Here is a 16352-nt window from a genome sequence, read left to right as displayed (position 1 = left end):
TATTAGTAGAAATGGCAAAATAATAAAAACAGTGGAATGTCCCTTTTCTCCTGTTTATCTATTACACTGTTGCTTATTAGTTATGCTTTAGAAATTTATTAAAATGGAGAGTGGAAAGGAGAAAAAGTGTTCTGATACTTTCTGCTCTAGACTCCAGAGGCAAGCATGAGGCAGTCATTTTGATACTTACCTAGAAAAGTAAAACATGAAAGTCTTGGGTTTGTTTGATCTCACTAAGTTTGAGGCTGTTTGCATATTTTTCTATCAGTATTCTCTAACAGACTTAATTAAATGTATATGAGAAATTGTATTTGCTCTACATAAGTCACATTCTAGGATATTAATGTTTATCAGAAGTTATAAACATTACAAATAGGCTGCCTGTCTTTGCCCCACTAAAACTGTGTGTACAAGCCAAAGACCTGAATAGTTAAAGTAAATATTTGTAAATAATCTTTTATAACTGTTAGTTTACCATAATAAAAACTGCTAAGAATACACAGGCCCTGACAGTAACACTAATGAAAGGATGTGTGATTCACAGGAAGGCAGTTCAGCAGTGAGGGATGAACAGATTAGCACTGCTAGTGAAGACACTGGCTCATACCTACTGCATGAGCAGCAAGAATGTCTGGTCTGTCACGAGTCTCTGGAGCTGGAAGAGACCCCAGAACTGGTAGAGGCAGCAGCTCCTGAAAGCTATTCTGAATCTGTCTGTGAAGAGGATGTCACTCTTGCTTTGAAAGAGCTAGATGAGAGATGTGAAGAAGAAGAAGCTGACTTCTCTGGTTTGTCTAGGTAAGATTAATACTGGTTATAAGTAAATTACAACAAATTACAAACAAATTACATGTTATCAGTGCATTATCAAACAGGCTTTTCTATAGTGTGGAGATTTCCATTAATCCCAAAATACAAAAATATAAAATGATGGTTTGCATATCTGAAATAATGGTTGATCAGTATTGCCTGTTATAGCACGTAAACTCAGTATTTTTTTCAGCAATTGTTTCTGGTACAAGGAAAACAGTTGCGCAGGAAAATGAGAATTCTCGAATAAAAGAAATTAGCACTTTTCTTCACCATCAGTAGGACAGAAATGTGAAAAATTAGCTGCAGACAGTTTAACAGGGAAAGGCTCTTGAACTGCTCTGACTTACAGCAGTACCCAAAGACATTAAAAAAACCAGGAGAAAAAGCTGTTTTTTTTAAATCAAAGCTTCTGTAGCAGTGTCCTGGTTTAGGACAAATTAGGGGAAATCTCCAAAAGGGAGCCCCCCAAAACAAAACAAACCTCCAACCACCCCTCCCCCAATACCGGGTTCGGGAAGGAATTTCTCGGAGGAGCAAAGTGGAAAACAAAACCTATTTATTCACAAGTAACAAAAGAACACTCCCCAACACAAGAAAAGAAAAGAAAACAAAAACAGACTGTGTGTTGAGAGGGCGCCGCGCTTCTTTGCAAGCTTCGGGTGTCCTGGAGCTCTCAGGTCAGATCCGGAGCCGGTCCAGTATCTTCAGGGGAGGGTAAGAAAGAGGGAACAAGAGAAAAGAAAAAAAAACAGCGCAAAAAGCAGAAAGCAAGCAAGCAAAGCGGCTAGCCAAGCCAAGCAGCAAAAGCAAAAAGCCAAAGAGGCCTGGTCAAACCCTCCCTCCTCTCTTCCCCGCCCCGCCGCGGCAAGACGGCCGGGGGGGGGGGGGGGGGGGAGAGAAAAGGCACAGCTGCCAGACACAACACACGATATTGGGATAAAGGCTGTCAACCCACGACAAGCAGTCAGATCAGTTTGTCTTTGAATTTTCTCAAGGGTCATTTGATTATTAAGGTTCATAAATCTCCTGTATATTTCTAAGATATTTTAAAGTAAAATAACATCTTTTTTGATTTAATAAGGAGAGCAAAAATAACTACTGGGAGGAAAAGTTAAAGTTAGTCCTAGCTGGTTGAATCACAGTTAAAGTGAAACTCTTAAGTCCTCTGGAAGTAATGGTCTAAGAAGGAAGGAAAATGAATAAGAAACCCCAAACAAACAAATAAAACCCACAAACCAAAACAAACAAAATCCAAATTGATCATAGGTTTGTTCATATTTAAAATTGTTCAGAAGTTTAGATTGAATAATAGAGAAACTTGGTATATAGGAACACAGACTTGACATCTTCTTCCAGAGAGATCTCTTAAGGAGGCTTTTTCAGAAAAGAGGACAACAGGAGACACAAAAGAAGTTGGTTGAGAAGGTTTTACTGGGAGAGACAGAAACTTGTTTCTTGTGATCCCATACTTGACCTACTGCATGTGCCTTGTGAGAATTCAAGGCTGGTACCAGTTAACAGCAGTTCAGTTCCTCATTTGCAACTGAACAATCCCTTAAGGTTTTATTTTATTTACACTAAGCAAGCAAATGAAAAACCCCATAGCTCTAGTCTAAAGAGTGACAGAGGCGATAGCATTGGTACACTAGTTAGGAAATACCTGAAAATATTTTTTGAAGCTTCGCTTACAGATGATAATCATAAGGGATTTGTCTTAGCTTTTGAAAGCTTTGTGCTACTAAAAGGAAGGTATTTAAAATCAACACCCATACTTCTTGTTTAAGACATGTTTAAGTCTTGTTTAAGATGTACTTAGTGCTGTTGTGGATGAGGCAGTTGTCATAGAGAAAAACTGTAGGTAATTTAAAAGATAATTTTAATAAACTATCTGTATATTTGCAGACCTTCTACACATATTTGTGCTGCCTACATACAGTTATACAAGAAGAAATGTCAAAATGTATCATCCCTTTTAATACAGAATGTTTTAGCTTAATCATTATTTTAATGATTGGAAGTAGTAGCATTGATTAATTTATAGTTTGATATTTTTATTGGATGTTTGGTGCCTAATGGAAAGTGTGACAGCAGACTGTTCTGTGAACAAAGGCCTGTTAAACTGATTGCCCATAAAAATGAGTGTTTCGATCTATCTGCATTTGCTTCTGTTACTTAAGACAGTTATAAAGCACTATTACATTGCTAAATGAGCTCTTGTGCTTCCCTTAAGGAAGGCTAAAAGTTGTTGCAGATATTGGTGGACCATCTGTTCAGATCAATGGGATGTTACTTCAGTTATTGGGGGCAAGAAGAAGATGCCTGTTTCTAAGTGGTGTCCATATATATAGTGCTGTATATACCTGTATATAACCTCCAGATAGCTCTTTGTCTCTAGTTCTGTGTAGAACTGACATGTGGTAGTAAATTTTGGAGAGTATAAGCAATTTTTAATATATTGCAGTAGCAAAAGTTTTTGATTGTTTACTCTTTTCTTGTCTCGTAGTTACCTTAGTTGATCTGTTATTTATTTTACAAAATGCTATTCTGAATCCAAAATTCTTTTTTTTTTCTTGCCAAAATGAAGGTGTTTCCTTCCTAAAAAGTTTGCTGAGGAGGTAATTTCTGTTATTTATTGTTTGCAGCCAAGATGAAGAAGAGCAGGATGGTTTCCCAGAAGTGCAGACCTCCCCTCCTCCTTCCCCCTTTCTTTCTGCCATATTGGCAGCTTTCCAGCCCGTGGCCTACGATGACGAAGAGCAGGCCTGGCGCTGCCACGTCAATCAGATGCTGTCAGACACAGATGGATCCTGTGCTGTCTATACATTTCATGTCTTCTCAAGATTGTTTCAGGTCAGTGAATTCTCTGTGTATGATTGCTCATCTGAAATCCTTTCCCCCTAGTTCTAAAACTGTTCTTCCCCTTGAAACTGCAAAAGCCACAAGATTATGGTAGCAAGAAGCTTTAGAAAGCAAATTAAAAGCAGACCAGAAGAACACTGCTGAAGTAATGTTACACTGTCATACCCTATTTTTCCATAGGATATCTGCTGTATTCATTGCCTAGGAGTGAACCTGCTCAGAAAATAAACAAAAATTGAGAAAAACTCAAAAAATCAGTTCAGTGTTTCTTGCAAGCTCTTAGTCCAGGCTGTGTCCCTTCATTTATTTTCTGAACATTACCTGGGTTCTGTGATGATTACAGAATTAATGTCTTTCTCCCGTTTTTTTGGGTTTTTTTTGGTTGGGGGTTTTTTTGTTTTTTTGGGGTTTTTTTGTGGGTTTTTTTTTGTTTGTTTTGCTTGTTTTTTTTTTTTTTTTTGTGTGTGTGTTTTGGGGTTTTTTTTTGGTTTTTTTTGTGGGAGTCATTATTATGGGATCACAGCATGACAAACATTAATGAATTTATCTTGCATCTGTCTTGAGAGAAAAAGGTTTCTTTCTGCAGAGAAGTAATTGAAACACCAGGAGATCTACTGGAGCTGGATATTTCAAATGCCTCTTTTGAACTATATTTACCTCACAGATCTGCTATCCAACACAAAATACCCATGGCTTAATTTTTCTGGCTCCCTTCTCCCTCTATGTAGGGGATGAGATTTTACATTTTAAAAGTAATGCTTCTTTCCAAATTCCTATGGGATAGAATAAGTATAATTAATTCATTTTACATACAGGCAATGTGCCAAATGAGCTAAGGTAATATTCAGGACAAGATTTTATGGCTCCAGCCCTTTCTTGTATCTCTGATATTAATTTTGCTTGCTGTTTGGCATATCATAATAAATTCCTCAGTGAAAGATGCACTCTAGCACATTTTATCCCATGTATGGGCAGTAACTTAGATGTGAAGAATTCATGCTCTGCCTTTCCCATGGAGTAATTTGTTTTCACATCTATACCCATTTTCCATTTTATGGTAAACTAATTTCATGGCCACAGTGCCATGAAATTTCTGTTACAGGTTGTAGATTTTTGTCTCTTGCTTTGTCTAGACATCAGGGATTTGGTTTGCCTGTATTATACCAAAGCTTAGCTGCAGTTGGTTTTCACACATTCATTCATTTCCTGAAAGTGGTAAAATGAGAGCTCATATTCTCTCGTGCTCATTAACGAGGGAGCTGAGGAAGAAGGATGAAACTTAACAGCTGGAAAGTCAGCTGCTCTGCACAATAGCAAACCAATGTTCAAGCATGGGCAAAAAATGTTCCTGAGGAGTTGTTACTGGGTACAGAGGAGGGTTAACATGATTAAGTGAATCTTGGGAGGCCTTGTTTAACTGGACCTTTCCATTTTACCTTTTGGCTCCTTCTTCCTGTGTTTAACTTTGCAGCTGTCTGTATAATCTTTATATAGTTTTTTTCTACATGTAACTTCCAGGATTAATGAAATAGTACATAGCAGATTGCAGTGTTCCATTAGGCTAAGATGACACTCTGCATAATCAAACATGATAAACTCAGGACTGATTTTTGAAGAAGGTATAAATCCTGCAGGTGGCAGTTTTGGACACAGATTGTGCTACATAGGTTGCATACTGACTCATAAAACTCTGTAATTTTCTGCACTTGAAAATAAATTGAACTATCTGTACTGTGTAAAGGCAAATAGCCATCTACCTATACTAAGGCTAGAGGCCTAAGTAGGAAAGGAGTACTTGTTTCTACAGATACTGGCTGGTTTTATTGATTTATTGCATTTTCCAGAGTTGATTTTACGTAACTATTCAGAGAAAATTGCATATTAGTTTTTCATTTAATAAAAAAACATGATGTGATAGAAATTTGTCAGGATAGAAATTTGCTTTGAAATTCTTACCTAAAAAGCCAGAAGAGTAGTAAAACACAATGTAAGATAAATGTTTTTCTGATTTGACTTTTAGACCATTCAAAGAAAGTTTGTATCTATTACAAATGATTCAGTCAGCTTTCTTGGTGAAAGTCTACAGCGCATTGGAACAAAGTTTAAAAGTTCTCTGGAAGTGATGATGTTATGTTCAGAATGTCCAACAGTCTTTGTGGATGCAGAAACGGTAAGAATCTCAAACCTGCATGTTGGAATATCTGTCTGCTTAAACCTTTCATGTAACATACAAAATAATGTTTTAATATATGGAAAAAAGAAACTCTTTGAAATCAGAAGGGAATTAAAATCTTAAGTGGCCACTGTGTATCATAAACACTGGAAACCACCAGTGAGAAATGCATTTTCTTAAAAAATAGGTTCCAGCTGTAACAGTGAACAGTATGGAAACTTAGTGATAGTAGATATCACTTTAAATCCCTTACTACTCTTCACCTTCCCTGATTGTTCATATTTATTCTATGTTCTCTGCACAAGTAAGAAAAAGGAAGATTATTTATCTAGCAGCAACTTTGCGTTTTTCTGTTATATTGTTTTATGTATATATTCAGTGATGCATGGGAAGAACATTCTCACTACAAATCTACAATGAGAAGACTTTGAATTATTTGTTGTCATGCAAGTTGAAACCCTGATTATAATAGATACTAATCCAAGAAGTCAGCTCAGTGTTTAGCAGCAGGCAGAAAAACCCCTGTGCTAGAATTATCAAGAAAGGAGACAGCAAAACAGGAAATATCACTGAGTTAATGTACATATTCCCAGTATACCTACATCCTGAATTTTGGGGGCAGTTTTGGTCCCTTGCTCTCAGAGCAAAGGTAGTAGTGCTGGAAAAAATTAAAGAAAGATCACAACACAAGGATGATGAAATAAGTACATGTAAGATATGAGTATGTAGGCTAGGATTTTTAGCCCTTTAGAAGATAAATCTGTCAATCAATGTCTTATCATGGATACATGATAGAAAATATTTTCTTTTTGTCTTAATTGATGTTAAGGGTGATCAAATTAAGCTAGCAGTAACTTAAAAAACATACAGAACCAAGGTCTTTCATGTGATACATAAACTGTGAAATGCTGTCACTTTTTATGGTATCTGTTCATGTTTTCAAAAAGCCACTAAAGAAATTCATGGAAGAAGTAGCCCAGGACAGATCCTTTAAATATGCAGAACAACACATTGACAGAGGCTTTGAAAGCACTCTGGGGCAGGTGGATCACCACGTTTGCCCTTCTTTAAACAACTGCCATTAGACATTGTCAGCTGCAGGGCTGAGGTACATGGATCTTTGGCCTTAATGCCCTGTGTGAGACATTTCTACTGTCCTGCTTTTTTTCCCTTGCTACTAAGGGGCAACTCTTTCTTAAGCTCTCACTTAAGAATATGAGAATGAAAAAAGCATGATACAGATAGTGCATTTCAAGGGAACCACCTGTAATGTTTTTTGGTTTTTATTATTTTATTATATTAAGGCTTAAGAAGCCTTAAGAAAAGCTACATTAGTGCCGAACTAAAACACCATGTGTATTTTAAAATAAAAAACCAAGTCTATATAAACACAAATATAAAAAGGATATAAATTAATATAGCACACAAATACTTACATGTGTACATGGACATACACATGTTAGTGTTGTTACATTGACAAATACTGTATAAATAAATCTTTCCTCTCCAGATAATGAAAATTAAATGAACCTGTTTGTCAGATCAATTCTCACTGATGAAGTACAGAGCTGTTATTGTGTGCAAGGACTGACCAGTGTGAGGGAGGAAACGTCATGTTAGAGATGTTTATTACAGGAAGTGTCAGAAGAAGGACTAATAAAAAAACCTAAGTGAAAATAAAACTACAGGGAGAAATTGTGTGGAAGAAAGCTGAGGTAGCAGCTTTCCTGAGGGAAAAAAACTGATACCATATTAAAAGAGGCAGTTATTAATAGTAGATAGTAGTAATAATCAAATATCCAGTGGTTCCTGCTTTGACCAAGTCCTGTCAGAATGCAGAAGCTTTTCTGGTAGTATATTTTGTACATTGAGAAGAGCAAGTAACCCTCAGTGGACACTCCTTAGTTTGCTGCAGGAGCAATCCAGCAGCAGTACCTTTCCTTCCTTCTACAAGCTGTTTTATTTACACTAGTTGTATGTGTGTATCAAATATTCTTCATTATGAAAGACCTTAAAATTGCTTTGAAATCTCTCTTTCACATGTTAACTAGGTACTACTCTTCTTATTTTGGAATTAAAACTGTTGTTCACTGATTTAAATGGTAGAGCTGCATGTGTTAATTCACTTGCTTGTCACAAATGACATGGCCAGCTAATTCTGATTTGTTTTTCCAAATGTGAACGTGGGATTCTGTATAATCTAATTTAGATATTAGACTGTATGGATTATAGTCAGATGTTACCTGACTACAGAGTTTGATTGCTTTTATCTTCCAGCTATTGTCTTGTGGCCTGCTAGAAACATTGAAATTCAGTGTTCTAGAGCTCCAAGAACACTTGGATACCTATAATGTCAAAAGAGAGGCAGCAGAACAGGTGAGTCTCTTATATCTCAAGACAACAGTATTAGAACTTATCAAAAAATGTTGCAGGTCCTTATCTCTCATCAAAGGCATCTAAAGGTAAACTGTGGGAAAAGACTTCTGAAATAAAATCCTGTTTCCTTTTCTTATTACTATAATTGGAACCTGAGGGGTTTTTTAGTAAGTGTAATTCATTTTTGTTGCATGTATTTCTGAAATTGATTTTTAATTATAACACTGCACAAATCCACTAACAGTAGGAAAAGTACATTCCTAATTTAAAAATATTCAAGTATTTCTAACATGAATATCAATAAATAATAGGTTTTTTAAATTTATGTTCTACTTATTTTATTAGACTAGGGATTCACCTCCAGCTTAAGACATTTACAGATAACTATCTTTCTGGAATGCCAAGTGCATTAACACCCATAATATTCAAGGATCAAGTCAATACATTAAAAGGAATCAAGAAAGCAATGCATTTATTCTAATAGAGATACTGACTTGTTTAGCTGAATAACTCTTTATACTTCTTTTTGGTGACTGAATCTCCACGGACAAGTAATGAGGGTTTTACAGCTGTGTCACACAGAGACAAATTTAGGGCTCATCTTACAACTGGATCTCATTGAGGATGATGTTTCTGTGTTGCTTAGAATAATGCAGTTTAGTTTTCAAGGTATATGTTTGTGGTTATATCCTTTTTCCAAAGAAATGCAGTTTAGAAGAAATTTAGAAAATTTCTGTAGCAAGGGTCTGTATGTTTGGTTTTGTGAACCTATGTGTGAATTCCAGAAAGTAAGATACTAACTTCAGAAAACTGACACAGGTAAGATTTGTATTTCAAGGGCCAAAATAAAACATGGATCTACAATGAGTTTTGCAAATAGAGGGAAAGGGGGAGTATATGGGGTTTTTGTTGTAGAGATGATGATTCCTAGGAAGATTGAACACGCTGAATTTTACTGATCTCAGCAGCCTCTGAAAATGGCTGTACAGGCAAGTTTGAGTAATACAAAACAGAACCAGAATTCGAGCCATGATGCTTTGGCAGAGGTTTGGCAGATGTTTTGCAGCACAAGTGGCTCCGTGTCTCTTGATCATGCTGAATTTATTAGGAAATTATGGCCTTTGCCTTGCAAAGATTGCTGACAGCTCATCTGTTGAATAGACCAGACAGTCACTTTTTTGTGGAAAGGATCTCACAAGAAATGTGGTTTCGTTGAAACCAATGTTAAAGTATGCCACACAGCACTGTTAATGAAGATAAACTCTTGGCAGGATGCAGACCAGCAGTTCTGTTAAGGAGTTGCTGCATTTATTTGCCCTGCTCTGTGGTAATAACAATTTATTTGATCGAATATAATGAGCTACATTTTGCCTTGTAGGCTTAATCAGAAACAAGTGCTCATCTAATGACTAAGATAATTTTACTCAATGTAATATTTCATGTCTGGCAATCTTCAGTGCAGAATGCTATCAGCACTGCTGGGAGAGCATAATGTATTTCATGCCTCCTTTTAGAGAGCAGCCCTGAGGCACAGAGGGTGTAACTGATTTGCCCCATGGTCAGACAGAAAGATTTGTGACAGGGTAAAAGGGGACCGATGTGTGTGGGTGTGAATAGGATGATAACTATCCAAACATGAAGGAATTTTGCATCAACTCTCCATTTAGCCTAGTTTATCACAGCAATAACCAATGGTATTGTTTTGTTGATTTGTCAAAGTATAACAAATTAAAATTGCATCCCTTTCAGATGGCAACTAATTCACTAAAGGTATTGTTATCTAATTTTGCACTGCCACATTTCATATTGATATAAACCCATGATGGATATTAGGAACTTCTTTGTATTTTATTTTACTAGGTAAACAAATACAAATACATCAATTTGATGGCCTCTGTCATTATATCATAGTGAAGGAATTGTTTTTTCTGTCAAAAGGGAGGCCAGTAACATGTTTTTATGGTCAGCCTGTCTTATGCCACAGATCTGTGAGTGACTGGAGCAGGAAGAAGGTTCACAGGGTTAAAGGAATTGTTCTGAAACAACTGAGAGCATTTTGTCAGGGTTTTATTTTTATTTAATCATTTATAAATCAAAAGGAGTACTGAGAAGGAGGAAACTTTCAGCTTTGACCAGTCATCTCTGACTCTTGATAGTACATAATTTAGACAATTTAGGGCATTATTTAAGTGGTTGTTGAGCATGTGATTTGGAAGTAGTGACTACTTAAATACTTTACTTTTCTAAAACATTTTAGAAGTATTCCTTTAGCTGTTGGTCCTTTTTTCCTAAGGTGTATTTTATATTAAATGTAAACTAAGAATCTTCTCAGCTACATCTTAGATATATGTTTTATTGTCTTCTTACTTTGTCCTCTTGAAAAGAGTATAGAGAAAGATTGAACAAGACTTCCTCAAGTAAAATCTGAATTTCTATTGTTACACACAGCTGTGCTGTGTATCCTATTAAATTTGAAAGTATTAAGGCAAAATCCTTAATCAACTTTATGCAGACCCTTGGTTTTTTCATATAAACACACAGAAAAATGACCAGTAAGTAGTAGGGTTACTGTATAATAAAGTAAATAAAAATTAACAGATTTTTGCATGTTAATCTGGTATTGTCTAGAATCAACCACTGGGAGAATCTGTATGTGAATTTCTTTAATGAAAAACTGTTGTTTAAACTTTATCCTAAAAGATTATGTTTGTCACTCTCAGTGCTGGCATTCACATGAATCAAACTGAAAAAGTAAAAGGCTTGGGCTGCAGTTGCTAGAAACACTTCCCTATAGACCAAGACAAGACAGAAAGGTACCAATAGTATAGGCTGCTCAGCATTTCTGTTTAGGGTGTAATCTGGCAGACCAACCTGTGCCTATGACCAAGACTAACCCCAGACTTCCCTGCCTTATTGCTTTCATCAATACTTTGTAGGAGATGCATGGAGAAAACATAAATTGACACAAAGCAAACACATAAAGAAGGTTATTCTTCACATTATTCCTAAAGAAAAAAAAAAATCTTTCTACCATGCTGAATATATATTCTGTAAAAATTCTTAACAAATTAATTTTGTCACCTTTTTGGAGCTATTGTTCTATTTTCTTGCAAGACGACTGCTTAGACTTCATGTGTGTATTAGGGACAAAGATACTGAATCAGATAAATGTAATGGAAAATGCAGGTTTATACACACAGCATTCTAGGCACACCCTTTATTCAGACTGGTTCTAAGATTTAAAAAAAGATCTTAAAAGGGTGGTGTGTGAAAATAAATACTAGCTTCCCAATTGCTGCTGCTCTTTGTTGCAGTGCAACCCTATTCCATTGTTCCTGATGGAGGCTGGCTGATAAAAAGAAAAATGAGATTTGCTATGGATGTTGGTATCCATGTCACTAATTGAAACTGACACTGTGATGTTCAGAGAATTCCATTTCTCCTCTTGATGAGCACACTGGCCTAGTTAATTCACTAAGTAACCTTTATTAAATTGAGCAGATGGGAAATCACATTTTTCTTTTTCTTGCATCAGACAAAGGTTAGAAAAAGGTCACCAAGATTCCCTCTGAGATTCAAGATACTGAACACAAACAGTATGCTAAATTATTCTTCCTTGGATGTATAGAGGCTATTCTTCATTTCAGATGATACTGTACACCTTATCTCAACAAGATGCATTCCCATTTCAATAATAACCATGCTTGCAGTTGTTGGCACTGTACAGAAAAATTTATCAATGGGGTGATCAGGTTGTATTGTCCAAAGAGAAAATATTTTATTCAATAAATGCTTTATAGTAACACAGAAATTCATGGGAATGCCAGTACACATGGAGGTTTTTTTTGAGAAATTTGCATGGTTGGTTAAAGGTAGAAAAAGAGCCTGCCCACTGAAATTAATAAACTTTTTGTCTGATATAGGAAGTGAAGTTAAGTGCAGCCCTGAGTGGAACCTGCAGGTTTGCATTGTGTAATGCAAGAATACTTTATCTCCTTGGCTTGTATGAACTGGAGGTGATACTAAACTCCCACTGGAGAATTTGGGTTTTTTCATTCCATCTTGTAAACCTGCACTTACTTACACAGGAGAGCTCTATTTCCTTCTGTTTCTCAAGTAGTCCCAAGAAATGTAACAGGCTTATTCTCTTAAGGGAAATGAGAATTAATATGAATTAGTTCTAAATTTAAAAGGCTGATAAATCACATTAGTGTAAAAGTTGTGCAGAAAGTAAAGAGAGAAATATTTCTGCTTCCACCCTCTCATACATTTTCCTGTAACAGTATCAATTCAATCATGGGTTAGTATTTATGCTGAAGTGTACTATCTCCATCTTGGGTAATGAAGGCCACAGGAAATAAAAGTTACAAAGTGATCTATCAGAGTGGATATCATCACTGCAAACAACATTGGTAAACAATTAATTTCACAGCACAATTTCTTACATTATCCAAGAATGTACAAGACAAAGTGTCTCAAGCAGTTTTAGCACAGTCTTCAGTTTGCTGTGTCAGAAGATGATTAATCTTGTTTATATTTATTTTGCAGTGGCTAGAAGACTGCAAAAGGACATTTGGTACTGATGATGGTATTCATGGCACTAACACAGATGCCCAGGTAAGTGTATGTCATTTGTGAGTCTCAGGATATGAGACTAAAAATCATCTTTATTGCACAAAAATTCCAATATTTGTAGAGATATTAAAAATGTCTGAAAAGCTTTTCATTTCAGTTATCATCCTATCTTTTGGAAACTCAGAGTCTCATGAAGTGGCAATAAAAATGGGTCTTCTTAATAAAAGCTGGCAGTCCGTCTTGGGTTCTAGATTTAATAACAATGAGTAGATAAGCAGACTAGATACCATCTGTGTACCGGCAAGTCTGCTTTTCTGCTGCTGTTTCTAGAAGGAAAAAAGATTAAAATTCTGGTTATATGCTCAGATATATTTTCTATTCAAAAACTTAGAACTATGTAAGACCTTTCTGGAGCCAGTATTTGAGTGAGAAGTAACAGGGAGTAAAGTAGCAGTATAGCAAAAAGCTCATTAAACACTTCTGTCAAAATATCATCTAACAATAGATTAAGTAACCATTAATATTAGTTGAATATTTTGTGTGTATTTGCATGGCACTCATCCATGTTTAATATTACTAATTGCTATAGTAAGTGATAGCTTTTCCTGAAGTGGACTAGGATTGAGGTTTTTTTTTTTTTAATAGAATAGCTGTATAATATTGATACAGTTAAAAAAGCAAATCCAAAACCCAACACTGGTAGGTACAAGAGGTCTGCCATCTGAAGTCCTGTGGTAAGAACAGTGAAAGATGTAAGAAAAAACTGCAGGTAGCAGATGAACTTAACCTTTTCACAATCACAAAAATCTCAAATCCAAGCTGAAAAAGGAGGAATTTTATTTCTTTTATTCAGTTGAACCATTCATTGATGCACTTGGTCAGGTTTCTGCTGCTGAAGATGTAGTCTTCACCAACAGAAATGTTTACTGTATCTTTGGACTATTTCTTCTTTTGTAGAGTTTTCTTTCGTTGTTCTTCATATATATCCACATATGTGTTTGGGGCTTTTTAATGCAATCACAAAATGTACCTGCATTTTTACAGTAGTAAAATGTGATACTATATGTTAATTTTTATACTGCATTGAAGTTGCACATTAAAAAAAAACAAACAAGTGAATAAGCTTAGGTAATACAAAACTGGCAAATAATTTGCTACTATTTGCAAGGACTTTTTATCTTGCCTATGAACACATGCTTTAGTGTATTTTACACTAAGTATACATCTTTGCATACTGACTGGTATATTTTAGAAATAGATAACATTTACTATTACAATACAGTAAATGCTGTATATATGTTAATTAAAAAGCAGCATTTATGTATTTGAGTCCATACTTGTAATTTTCTTTACGTACACCAAGAAATTGTTCTAACATTTAGTTGTTAGAACAGAACCATTCTGACCATGAAGGTAAATGTTACTGTTCCTACTGGAGAAACCAAGAAATGGAAGACAAATAACATGCAGGCTTTCAGCTAGCTTGTACAGAGAAAATCCTTGATTCCTTGGCAAGGCAGTTTGGCCTATTCATCCCTGTTTTTGTAGGGTTTGAAGATGGCCTCTGAATCACACTGATTAGTATTTGTGGGGACGTCTTTTGATTTTGGTTTTTAATCCACCCTGCAAGGGTGCATGCTGGTAATTCTTCAAAAGTCCTTGTAAATGGAGTGTGGGGCTACTAAGTCTGAGCAGTCAGCCAGTTAATGCTAAAAATGTGTAAGTGTTGTCTCGCTCAGAAAAACAGATATTTTTCATTCACTAACACAAATAAGATTTTCTTACTAATTTTTGGCACTGTGGTCCATACAGCTAAGGAACAGCGAGATTAATTCTGTTCCAGCTTGTGCATTGCCAGCAGACTTGCAAGTAAATCTAATCATTCAGTTCTTGCTATTAGTACATCTAAGCCTGAAAGAATGCATCTGGACTCTGGCTTCACTGTTTCTACAGAACAGGCAGGTAGAAAAATTAGATTATTTCTCAAGTAAGCATGTATGTGAAAGACACTGAAGCAGTACAAAGCCATTTTTAAAGGAAAACCTCTCCTGAATTTTTAAAAGGTAGCTATCAAGGTGTGTTTTGGGGAAAAGGGATTCATTATGGGTTACAGTATTAATGAGACTTGGCTTTAAGAACACTGGAACTTAATGATTAAAATTATTAAATAGTCAATCCTGCCATTTCTCAAAATCTGATTCTCTGTGCCTCATTAAAGTGATTAATCAAAGTCATGTTAACTTCTGCAGTTCAAGATTTTATGTCTTCAATGTTCTGTTCTTCAATAAGAAATATGGTAATTGTGCTGAGTATATATTAGCACAGAGTGCAGAACAAAAACATGGAGTGTAACAAAACCATGCAGTGTTTATAACCTGGGAAGCACATAGTTTATAACTTACCATAACGCTGTGTACAACTGTGTGCTTAGTAAAGCTCAGTGGCTTCTGTCTCTTGGCAGCCATCCACTGACATTCCTTTTTTTGGCTCTCAGGCATGTGGCGTGTAGGGTTGATGATGATGATGATGATGATGACAACCCCATGATTCCAATGGGGTTGTCCTGTGCAGGGTCAGGAGCTGGACTTCAGTGATCCTTGTGGGGCTCTTCCAGCTCAGGATATTCTGTGACTCTGTGATTTGGTTTGCCATGACCAATGTACGTGCCTAAGTGCCATCAGTACACTCAGTGCTTTACAAAGCACAGGAGTGGGGAAGTTCACATCCCTAGTCTGACACATACATTTTCTGACCTCTTCTCTCCCTATCCCTCCTCCCCAAATTTTTTTTCAGAGATAGCTTGTAAAAACCAAGTGCAATTACAGTACAGAAATATCTGAGAGGGGTTTAGAATTGAGTTTAGCAAACCCAAGAATTTCTAAATTATTCAGAATCCAAATTAATCTTGCATCTCCAATTTTAAAATGCATTGGTTTTGCTTAAACTATTGTGATACAGAACAAGAAGCTTTGTACAGATGTTCAGATCTAAGTGTCCTTGATTTTGATTACCTTAAATTTGTGCACCTTTCAGACTACACAATGTATGAAGACCAGACAGGGTTGTAAGAGTGTTATTCATGATGTGGGGTAACAAAGCCAGTAGTTTTTATTTTTAGCTATAGCAGCAGCAACTAATTTTACGCCAAATTCAGCCTGGTAATTTTTTACATTCAGGATATGTTTGGAGCACGTTACTTGTATTTCTTCCTCTATTTTACCTGGGACATCTTTTACCCGAATTATAATTATTTCCTACACTAATTCTTGCTCTTTTTTCTTTCTTTGTATTTTTGTGACCTGCTCATCTTCTTGCTTAGCAAATGGAAATTCTAGCAGTAAGTGACAGTTCTTGATTTATCAAATACTTAACCATGCCAGTCACCAAACTGGTCTCCATCTGTCTTGTCCATTTGTGAAATAATGATGTCTTGTCCTAGACTATTACAGAAATGCTGTGTGCTTCAGTTTTGCATCATCTAACCCATTAGACTGTTGGTCCTTTGTAGATAATAGGATCCTATAGTTAGTAGAATGTTATAAAGATTATTCCATTA

The 16352-nt window shown here is 35.9% G+C and overlaps 1 protein-coding gene across 9 annotated transcripts in view; it reads left to right on the top strand.

The window, feature by feature from the left end:
• Positions 1 to 16352, top strand: part of FRYL (FRY like transcription coactivator) — a 162719-nt gene that overhangs the window by 141911 nt on the left and 4456 nt on the right. For 7 of the 9 annotated variants that reach the window (XM_059470914.1, XM_059470913.1, XM_059470915.1 and 4 more), the window contains 6 exons: positions 545 to 798; positions 3456 to 3663; positions 5693 to 5842; positions 8123 to 8221; positions 12770 to 12838; positions 16116 to 16133. In XM_059470914.1, coding sequence (XP_059326897.1) covers positions 545 to 798; positions 3456 to 3663; positions 5693 to 5842; positions 8123 to 8221; positions 12770 to 12838; positions 16116 to 16133 — 798 coding nt within the window. The remainder of the gene's footprint in view (positions 1 to 544; positions 799 to 3455; positions 3664 to 5692; positions 5843 to 8122; positions 8222 to 12769; positions 12839 to 16115; positions 16134 to 16352) is intronic. The other 2 variants (XM_059470908.1, XM_059470910.1) reach the window with 1 other exon arrangement.

The sequence above is a fragment of the Ammospiza nelsoni genome, chromosome 4, assembly GCF_027579445.1.
Source record: "Ammospiza nelsoni isolate bAmmNel1 chromosome 4, bAmmNel1.pri, whole genome shotgun sequence".
In the NCBI taxonomy this organism is placed as follows: Eukaryota; Metazoa; Chordata; class Aves; order Passeriformes; family Passerellidae; genus Ammospiza; species Ammospiza nelsoni.
Note: the sequence above shows the minus strand (reverse complement) of the source record. Positions and strands in the feature narration are given on the sequence as shown.